We start from the raw sequence: 11,757 nt of genomic DNA on the forward strand, positions 1-11,757 counted from the left end.
TTTAACGTTATTAAAATGAATGCCCTACTTGGTCATACTGTAGTGTCACAAAAAAGCATAAAAAGTAGCAGATCTACAAGCTCGACATGCATGGCAAAGCAACGCCATTTGAGTTTCAATCCTGAAAACTAATGCTATACAGTATATCAGGGTGTTTTTACACGAGGCCCACCCAGTGGTCAGATGGGTGGGCCATGAACACAAGAGTTTCAAGTGGGCCCTGGTCCAGTAAAGGTTGGAAACCTCCAGTCTATGCTATATCTCTTCTTCCTAAGCTTTGCTCTCTCTCTCATACTGTGTAATGAAGTTGAAAAGCCCCTAAATAAATTATTTAAAAAAGAAATCGTAACTGTCCTACATCATGTGATGTTCAGTATGTAGCATTCCTGGTCTCGGTCCTGGCACGACAGTGAAAATAGCAGAGAACAACGCCATTGGACAAGTTGTTACCACGATCACCATTGTGGAAGGGGTGACTCTGAGTCTCAATACAAACCCAGGGAATCTATTTGAGATCATTGGCACTGATCTCACAGCAAGAGGTGCGTTGGACTATGAGGTAAGCAAGGCAATCTCTCAATTAAGGCTAACCACATCCAATGATCATGATCAATGTATGTCACTGTGTAGTAGAAGATTTGTCTCTTGACTATACCGCTATTATTAAGTGATTATAGACACCTGTTATCTGACTTAACCAGGCAATTAACGTGCTTGTTTTCTTTATAGATTGAAGACCTTTACTTTGTTGAAGTTTCATGCAGTAAGGTTACCGAGCTGGTAAGAAGTATTTTAATCACCATCAAGCACTGATGTTTGGATCAAATTGTTTAATTAAGTAATTGGATATAATTTCACTGTGATTTGTTATGGTTGTATAATAATTTGGGTAATATTGCTAATATCCTACTGTACTCTCTGTCTGTGTATAGTAGGCCTACTGTAGTTCATGTATCTCGAGAACCATCGGATCTGCGGTTTATAACTAGAGTGGTAAATTAATTTCAATGGACTTGCTCACCCAGCGCATAATCCCATTTCACTGCCTCTTCCGTGTTTGGTTACCATAGTGTACGTATGCCAAAAGTCATGTTGTAGTATTGTTTTATAGTCGACAGGCAGGAACAATCAAACGGAACTTCCGTTCCCATCAAACCGGAAGAATAACAATAAAAGCTCTCGTAGCCTGCAGCTTTTATTGAGAAAAATCAGTTTGAGGGAAAAGGAAGTTCCATTTGATTGTTCCTGCCTGTCGACTACAAAACAATACTACAACATGACGTAACGATATCGTCCGCTCCCGACCGGATCATACAGTATACCCGAAATGGAATGGTGCCCAGGCTACTACCCCCTGTGTTGCATTGCGTTCGGCGTAAAAAAAATGAACCAGGGTGAATTATGAGGTTGGACGCCGCCATCGAACGCAGTGCTATGCAACGTCCGCAGTGGAGCAGCCTTCATTGATTAAAAGGGAACATTTGGCCTTTGGCCTTAGTGTAAAAATTAACTAGGGATGTTAACAATCGAAAATCAATTAATTGCCGTTAAGAAAATGAAACTTAACAGTTAACAATTAATTTAGAATTCTGCGTTCTATCAGTGGACGGTTTTCTGTGAATGTACTGTAATGCTGTTTGCGTGCGCATGCGGCAGATGAACGTAGGTGGGCCGCTTACAACAAGACCCCCCCCCCCCCCCACCTTATTCCTCATAAAATATGCCATTGCCTGGTCCTGAATCTCAAATCTTCAAATAAATATTTGATTAAGGAATATAATATGCCTTTTGTATCAGCAAAATGTTGATTTTTATGTTAAACATTGAGGGAAATTAAGATTCTGAGATTTAATAAAAAATAAAAAATCTGCTTATCAACTAACTGTTTAATATATCGATAAGGTTATCAATTAATACATTAATCGATAATGTGCTTCCCTAAAATGAACCCTTAAAGTTAAAACTTTCAACCTTCTTTGTTCCAGCCTCTAACTCTAACGATAATAGTTGAGGTGATTGATGTGAATGATAACCCTCCAGTCTTTACTCAAAGCCAGTACAATCTCACCGTCAAGGAAGTGAGTTCATCAGTTTTCAAATCTTCATGTACTTTGGATCACTATATCTATCCATCCATCTCTAGATCACGTTGTAACAGTGTTTACTTGTCTCCACTTTTTTAAAAGCTGTTACCTAAAGACACAGTTGTTGGTACCTACACAGCCACGGATAGAGACACTAACACTCAAATCTACTACCGTCTAATATCAGAACCTGTAAGACCTCAGTTTGTTTTTTCTACTGTATATTCAATTCATAGTGTAACCACTGCACTGCACTGGTAAGATCTCCTAATGATTTGTACTCTTTCCACAGGAGGGGTTTGCCATGCAATCACTCACCAGTCCCAACATTATTGTCAATAAAACCTTCGACTATGACACGATCAAACAAGCGACCCTGACGTTGTATGCTCAGGTGAGTACGGGTTCCCAGACCACACTTTGACAGTTTCGGTCTTTGATTGATTGTTTGATTGAAATATTTATTAACATTTTGCAGAATTACAGTACATTTCAAGCACAAACTCAATACAAAGACTGTTAACTGTGAGTGGACGACCCAACTAAGCAATACACTTGTTTACAACAGGGTCCACCATGTTCAATTCATCAAAACATTTAGAGACGTACAAATAGACACTTATATATAGTCAAAGAACAGAACAGGAATCAGATTTTACGGGGGCCAGTTTCGAATTGCAGCCGTCCGTATAGGTGCCCTTTGAGAGCGGTTTTGAAGGAGTCATGGGATTCGCATGTCTTAATGACTGTTGGTAGGGCGTTCCACATTTTGGTGGCATAGGAGCGAAAATAATTTAGTCCCTTGTTTGGGCCGAATATGGGTTGTACATGTTTCGTTGCACTCTCTCTGGTGTTGTGGGTGTGGACTTCGTTAACATTAAGGAAGTATTTAGACAGGTACATGGGTATCTTGGTGGTGTATCGAATCTTGTGGACCAGACCCATTGCAAGATGCTGTACTCTGTCGTCGACCCTAAGCCATTCCAGCCTGTCAAAGTGGGCAGGGGTGAGGTTGGTTCGGGGGGTGAGGCCAAGTAGGACTGCCCTTTTCCCTCTGGACAGCAATGTGCCCTTTTGACTCACCTGCAGTTTTACTGGGTGTTGACTCGATCTCAGGCCAGAGTCTGGATTGTTTGATAATTTTATTTTACTGATGTTTGCTGCATGCCAAGATACAGCAAAAATGCTATTTATTATTTATTATTGAGATTCTGTATCTTACCTTAGCAGCAACAACAGTAAGAGAAAAACACATATACACACGGTTCAATATAGCTAAACTTAAGATAAATTAAAATAAAGTAAAATGTTAGAATACGGCACTAGTTGTGGGGTATGCACTAGTTGCATGCCTTTGATTTCACAGGCATCCAAGTAGCTGATCGAGTCAGATTGATGGTGGTTATAATAAGAACAAAATAGGAACACTGACGCTCAAATTAAGCTGTGTGTGTTATTTTCCTTTTTAGGATACTGCTCCAGTATCTCCACCAGGTGAACCTTCGTTCACGGCCACAGCCACCATCCATGTCACCATGGTGGACGTCGACAACCGGCCTCCGTGGTTCCAGCCGTGTACCCGGTACCCTGATGACCGGGGGACAATCTGCTTGCCGACAGGCTACACCGGAAGTGTCAACTTAACCCAACAGGAGGTAACATTCCTGTCAGTGGCGTGCACAGACATTTAGAGGGGCAGGTGCTCAAGTGAAAGAAAAGGGCACCTTGTGCAGCGCGTGGAACCCGCCGGTTGCCTTAGTGAGATTTATAGATTTTGGGGCCTAAATAATATATTAGAAGCTTTTTTTATCAAGAATTGATCAATGTCACCATGGTACTGTACAGCACTGGTTCCCAAAGTGGGGTCCGGGGACCCCCAGGGGTACTTGAGGGAGTTCCAGGGGAGACCGAGCTAAATGATAATTTGATAACAAATGGAACCATTTGTACACTCTGAGTTAAATTAACAGTGGTTTTACAATATAAATTGGGGTACCAGAGATAGAAATGCCTTTAAACCGGGGGTCCGTAGCATAATCCGTGTGAAACTGGGGGTCCATGTGTTTCGTGAATGTGTTTCGGAATCACTGCTAGAGCCGTACAAATCCTCCCTTATCGGGGTCACTGGCATATGTTTTCAAATGGGGGGTCCGTGGCCTAATAAATGTTAATTTGGGGGTCCTTGACACAACAACGTTTGGGAACCAGTGCTGTACAGTGTACACTGTACAACAAAATCTATTAAAAAGGGCACATTGCTGTCCAGAGGGAAAAGGGAAGGTGCTCTAGCACCCCCTAGTGTCTATTTGCGAACGCCACTGTCCCAGCAAAACACCAATATCTCATGATCTCCCACACCATTCTCCCACTTCTTTATCTTCACTGTCAGGTGGAAACCTTATATGTCCAAAACCATTACTTTTCAAGGAAATTAAAAATAAAATACAAGCTCTTGTTAACACTTTTCACTTTCAAAGCTTTTCAAATGTAGCTAAAATAGATCTACAAGCTCACAACACATCACAATATGACGGGCTGTGAACTTGTAGATGGACTATTTTTGCTACTTTAGCGTGACAGTGTTGTACATTAGGAGATGAGAAGTTTCTACCCGGCAGTGATGATCTGCTCCCTTTAGATATCTGACACCGAAAAATGGTATCAAATACATGGAATTTAATGATGTATTACTTAGCCATGGCACACCATACAATAGAAAGATCTACACTCTGAACATGGTCATGTGAACTGTCCCCCAAAATAATAAAAGCATCTCTGAACTAAAGTGCTGTCTGCAAGCGCACTGCTGATGTAATATGCCAAGGGAAAATGTTGTATTACATCCAAAATTCATAAATATTCTTTTAACAAAAAGTAATAGCATGCAGATGGCATTGATCACAGTCTCATTCTCTTTGCAGGAAGGTCCATTGCCTCTGGAACCAGGACCGGTTTATGCCATTGATGGTGACAATGGGTTAAATGAAGAGATAGAGTACACAATTATAAATGGTATGTTGCTGCTAGCTAGCTACTTTCAGTTTTTTCTTTTCACACTGCAGAGTAACGTCTTGTAACAACTGCTATTCTGCGCATTCTTTTCAAGGAAATGTTGGCGACCTGTTTCTAATGGATGCCATCAGTGGAAACATAACAATGACAAAAGCGGTCAGCGTTGCAGGCCCAATTCAACTGACTGTGATGGTAAAAACACATGCATTCACCAGCCTGTAGATGTTTTTACACACCATTATAATGTTCTTATTTTGATAAGTCCCAATTACTGGATGTCAGTCTTCAGGTTCTCAGACGTTTTATTTTCAAGGACCCCCATAACTCGGTCCATTTGGTTCCATTTGTACTCCATAGAGTTACAGACCTGTAAAGCGTTTGTGTAATGTGTACTCACTTTGTATGGCTGTGGCAAAAACTGAATTTTGACAAAAATGTCCACCACAAGCCAGCATGGCAATGACCCCTGCCACTAAGCATTTTATCAAGTCTATTTAATCCCACCACAAATACTAATAATAAATAAGTATAATGCAGCTAGCTACATACTTTGTTATGCATCGGTGACGCGCGCAAATATAGCAGATCTACAAGCTCACAACACACATTGTACGCATTGTAAGCTCGTAGATCGGCAATTTTTTCGACACTTTCATACTGTGGCTATAAATTAAGCATTACCGGTACTTTATTGTGTGGCTTTACTCATTCTAAAGAAAAGGCACATGATTTGAGCACTGAAATCTTTCAATTCCAGGCTTCACAGAAGGTCAACATCTTTCAATTTGCGACCACATCGGTCACCATCAGCGTTCGGACTGTGACTCTCCACCCTCCGCGGTTTGAGAAAGCACAATACAGCGGTTTTGTCATGGGAGTGGGCACCATGGCTCTGGATCCAAACGATGACAACATGCCTCTCAAGATTCAGGCTAAGGATGCTGACTATGACGGGGTAAAATACAACAGAGTAGAAACACATCATCATCTTTGGTGTTCTGGGGTGAACAAATGGGCTGCGAAAATAGCAGACAAAGCTGTACGAGCTTGTAGATCGGCTATTTTCGTTTAAAAAAAGAATACTGATGGACCTTGAATAGAGACCCCTGGGAATCTACCCGTAAGTATAATGTGGTTTAAGTGTTTATTTAAAGTTTGTTTTCTTGTTGGATTCTACGGTAGTAGTTTGGGAGGTTAAAGTAATTACATTGGGGTCCCATTCCCAAACAGCACATTTAGCTGCTGCACAGAGGTGTACGGTAATTGGGGGGATTGGGAATTGGGAATTGGGGTGGTGGGTCATCTATTACAGTTGAGCAGGTTTGCAGGTGTCGTGTGATGATGGATGAGAACTTCACCCTTGAGATAAATCTAGTGGTGTTCATTCACACAACCACTTGATTAATGCCACAATACTAATTTCTCTTCTTTCAGGGTGTGAATCCTGCCATTGGGTATGAAGTTGAGGGTAGTACCGATTTCTACTTGATAGACGGCTTCTTGTTTATGATGAAAGATCTCCCCTTTGGTGTTGTTACCTTCCAAGTGAGTTCACTGTCCACGTCACATCATGCTAGTTAGTTTAACCACTTTCAACCTAGCCTGGGCACCATTTCATTTCGGTATATGATCCGGGCGGGAGCGGATGATATCGTTACGTCATGTTGTAGTATTGTTTTGTAGTCGACAGGCAGGAACAACAGGCGGCAACTTCCTTTTCCCTCAAACCGATTTTTCTCAATAAAAGCTACAGGCTACGAGAGCTTTTATTGAGAAAAATCGGTTTGAGGGAAAAGGAAGTTGCCGCCTGTTGTTCCTGCCTGTCGACTACAAAACAATACTACAACATGACGTAACGATATAATCCGCTCCCGAGATGATCATACGGACTTTTGAAAAAGAGACCAGGCTTTCCTCCGAGGTGGTGGAAAGCCTGGTGAGACGAGGTTACTTTCAACCTGGCGTTCCTATAGTGGACATGACGATATAAGCAAAAATGTAAAAAAAAAATATATATATATATATATATATATATAAGCTTGTAGAATGTAGATATTCTATTTCATTTGAAACGTATCATTTTGAAATGTCTTATAAAAAATAGGTCTTAAAGGACCACTTTCACATATAATTGGTCTTCACTAATGTTCATTAAAAGAGTATCTCAGAGGAGGGCTGGGTGGACAGTTCAGAAACCTGCCTATACCAAATATATATATGCTTTACCAAACTTTAAAAAGTAATTGGTACTATAGGCAGGTTTCTGAAATGTCCATAGCCGACCAAATGAGATGCAGAGTATGTAAATGAAAATTGTGCCATCTCATAATGACCAGTACATTAGTGAGGACCAATTATACGGAGATAAGGTTGAAAGTAACAATTATATGAAGATTAGGTTGAAAAGTGTTTACCAGTGTCAATTTCATGTCAAGGTGAAGGCAGAGGACTCGACTACTGGAGAATCAACTAGAGCAGGACTTACAATAGAGGTCACATCAGGTAGGATGCATGGATAAAGCCTAATTTATATGGCATTCACAATAGAATAAACTGGCACTGCCTGTTTTCCATTTATTGCTCAAACATAGTATGTGGGACAAACCCTGATGATAAAGAACACGCAGCTTAATGGAAAATCTATGATCACATGCAATTTATTCTGCTTCCTTATGCATATTTGTCTGCTCGAATTAAAGCCTGCTTTGCTATTGCTGAGCCTGTTCATCATGTGTGCGTGAAAAATGTTGGGCTGGTGAGGACAGCAAACGAGGAAACCAGGCAAAACTGTGTCCAAAATCACTCACGCATTCACTACTCTCCGGCTGCCTATATAAGGAGTTCTATTCTAGGGGACTAACATTGGCAAAAACACATTTTGGATCAGGTCTATATATAACGTTCACGGTGGTGACTATCGGTTGTACCCTGCTTTTCACAATGCATTGTGGGATGAGTCCACGTAATAATCATTATACACTGAAGGGTCAAGGGTGTAATGATAATCACTACCGTATATAGTGCACTATAATGAGTAGGCAGTGATTTCGGACACAGCCCTATAAACTCAAAACCCCATGTTCTCCTGCCCAGGGATTCCTACCACGAGCGTCAGTCCTGGTACCACAGAAATAACGCCTGGTACCACAGACATAACCCCTGATACCACTGACGTCTCAACTCCGGGTACTACAGACATAACCCCTGATACCACTGACGTCTCAACTCCTGGTACTACACAATTAACTCCTGGTACCACTGAACTCTCAACTCCTGGTACTACAGAAGTTACTCCTGGTACTACAGAATTAACTCCTGGTACCACTGAACTAACAACTCCTGGTACTACACAATTAACTCCTGGTACCACTGAACTACCAACTCCTGGTACTACAGAATTAACTCCTGGTACTACAGAATTAACTCCTGGTACTACAGAAATAACTCCTGGTACTACAGAAGTAACTCCTGGTACCACTGAGCTCCCGACGCCTGGTCCCACAGGCCAAACTCCTGGTACCAGCCTTCCCACTGCTAATACAGCATATCCTCCCACAGGTAGACACACACACACACACACACACACACACACACACACACACACACACACACACACACCCTCACACACACACACACACACACACACACACACACACACACACACACACACACACACACACACACACACACACACACACACACACACACACACACACACACACACACACACACACACACACATATCCTGAGGAGCTTCATACTGCTTATAGGCTACTGCTTCAAGTGCTGAAACTATTGCATATTTTCTTAGTGCTTATATTCTAGCAATTATATTTGAGAAAAGCATTTTTCATGTTTATAAAAATGTTAATGCATCAAGAAATCCACTCAAAGAAATAACTGCAATTTATAATTGACTAAATCAATTAGTCCGATTAACCGCTTATGTCATATTTTAAACGTGACATTAGCTGTTCTACAAGTTCACAATGTGTTGCATCAGGACACATTTTGAGCTTGTAGATGCTTAATAATAAAATTAAGCATCTACAATAAAATGTAAATACATTTGTTTGATTAAATCAATTACTTCAAATAATTTCTTGAACGTCTGTAATGAAACAACCAAATAACCCCAATTTGTGTAATTATCCCTTTATAAGAACAGGACATTTTATTCACATTCTTTGATTTCCAAACGTACAGATGAACTATCCTACTTTTTGGTATTTTTACTTTTGTGGACGTGTTAAACCCTGGAAAGCATCAGTGACTATTTAGATTTTTATCAGCTTGCAAAGCTGACCAATGATAGGACTTTCTTATAGTCACGTGGTCTAGTGGCGAGATTTTCAAGATTGGCTGGCCTCTAAGCCAATGGGAGACTAGCCCTCTATATATATGGCCAATGGGAGACTAGCCCTATACGGCCAATGGGACACTAAGGCCACTCTCTCCTCGAGCGTGGGCATATACGCGTGAAGACACTGCTGCTGATGATGATGATGATGATGAAGATGAAGAGTTAATCGTCGCGCAAATTGGCTCAGTTATCAAACCATGACATTTTTGTTAGAAGTAAAGCTCACATATTGATTCAGATGATAACTGCAGTGCACAATACGTAATAATAATAATACGTAATAATGTCTAACATCCTGTGTCCTTAAATTAATTTATTTTCCCCTGAGTTTCTGTTGCAATATTTAAGTTGGCTATTCAAAAATAGCAGATATACAGTACATGTCAAGCTCACAAGCACATCTCTTCGGCCGGGTACATCTGCTATTTTTGAAAGTGTTGAATATTTGGGATTTACGTAAAAGGTTTGAGAACTACTGATTACTGATGACTACTGCAGGAGGAGTGATCAACCCATCGGGCGGGTTTGGACCAGAGGACATGGCTGCGCTGGGCGCTAGCCTGGCGGTCCTGCTGTTCATCTGCCTGGTGGTCATCGGAGTCCTGGTCTGTCAGCTCCAGAAGGGGAAGACAGCCTGGAAGAAGATCACCGAGGCCAGCCTCTTCCGAAGTTCTGTGAGTTCACATTTGGCGCTTCAACTTATGCATTATTTTCTCAGCGATTACTCTATTTCTTTCCCCGACACAGTCAATGTGGGTCGGTGGATGTCACAAATGTAACATGCCCATATACAGCATATGGAGACTGGTGGACAAACATAACATGCAGTTGAACCCCTAAAGCCCTCATTCTGGACATGATAGGCGAATATTCTGTGAAAATATAAATCTACATTTTGGAGATTCTGTGTTGGGCTAAGGATAGAGCCCTGCTGAAACACAGTAGGGTTTAAGTGGTTACGTTGAAAACGTTATTTTTCCCATGGGGGAAATTTGGTTTGCAAAAAATAAATAAATACAGTCCTATAACACTTAGGATAACTTTATACATTTACTTTACATTGAGTATTTTGTTTCTCTTTTCCCTATACTCCACTTCCAGCTGGGCCAGGGCTTAGGAGGCATGAAGGAGGGTGTTCAGTACACCAACGAGGCCTTCCAGAACGACGAGGACGCCGACAGCGATGCAGGCTCCCCTGCTGGTCAAGAGGAGGTGACCGGTGGGAAGGCGGGCGGCGGTACGCCAGGAAAGAAGGACATTCCCCTGGAGGAGATCATTCTGAAGTCCACAGCTCCCCTGCACGCGCTCCTGGATCACGACGACGCCAGCATGACGGACTCGGACAAAGCCGACGGCGAGAACAAGGAGGTCAAACCCATCCTGACCAAGGAGAGGCGCAACGAGGAGGGCTACAAATCCGTCTGGTTCAAGGAGGACATCGACCCTCATGCCAAGGACGAGGTGGTCATCATCCCGGATAGCAGAGAGCATCATGGAGAAGAGGATGACGATGAGGAGGAGGAGGAGGAGTCCTTCAGCGGTAGGGAGGACGATGATGATGATGATGAGGACAGCTTTATGTCCATCCCAAAGGCTACTTTAGCCGATATGGACAGTGGAATCGAGGTCAAGATACAGGATCAAGAAGAGGATTCTGAGGATGACAACGGTTTTACAGTACATCTCTGAATAGAGGATGTGCATGAATACACAAACCTGTTTCCCTAAAGCCTCTTTAGTCTACACACACCTGTCGACATGTGGCAGTAGTAAAACCATTCGCAGGGAAATGTGTGGTGTGAGTGGTGACTTTCTTTATCTCATTTAAATATAAAAACTTTGAAATTAAACAGACATGTTTAGGCCTACTTCAGCATCAAATAAATCAAATTGAATTACATTTTTTTAAGAGTGAAGAGAGCTGTCCAGCAGTCCAAATATTATTTAATTACATTTCAGAAGCGAAGTGATGTCGGCAAGGTAAATGTAGGCCTATATGAAAACACAGGCCTCAGGCCTACCATACCAGGCCTCAGACCTACCATTGTGTGGCACATCTATGCACGGAACCACACGCCCACTCCCTACGCATGATGTCCTTTGGGAAACCCAGCCATTGACATGAAGATGCTAATACGTGATAAACACAAAACAAGCTAAAACAATATAATCGCCATGTCTGTTGAATATCAACAATCTCATGCTTTCACTGAGTCGGTCATAACTTGCTTCTTAATTGTAAGCATTTATTTCACTTTAAACGTACTCAATTGCAGATTTATCCACTGCACTAATTTA

General features: G+C 41.7%; 1 protein-coding gene across 1 annotated transcript; it reads left to right on the forward strand.

Annotated features, from left to right (window-relative positions):
* Positions 1 to 2,388: 2,388 nt before the first annotated feature.
* On the forward strand, positions 2,389 to 11,148 carry LOC310857061 (uncharacterized protein; the record flags this gene model as incomplete). The annotated part of the gene is made up of 7 exons (XM_083762671.1): positions 2,389 to 2,478; positions 3,554 to 3,739; positions 5,854 to 6,051; positions 6,531 to 6,550; positions 8,190 to 8,206; positions 9,958 to 10,133; positions 10,561 to 11,148. 7 exons carry the CDS (start codon positions 2,389 to 2,391, stop codon positions 11,146 to 11,148), a joined length of 1,275 nt encoding a protein of 424 aa, XP_083618797.1.
* Positions 11,149 to 11,757: the final 609 nt, after the last annotated feature.

The sequence above is a fragment of the Protomyctophum parallelum genome (genome assembly GCF_964188405.1).
Source record: "Protomyctophum parallelum genome assembly, chromosome: 4".
NCBI classification, from domain to species: Eukaryota; Metazoa; Chordata; class Actinopteri; order Myctophiformes; family Myctophidae; genus Protomyctophum; species Protomyctophum parallelum.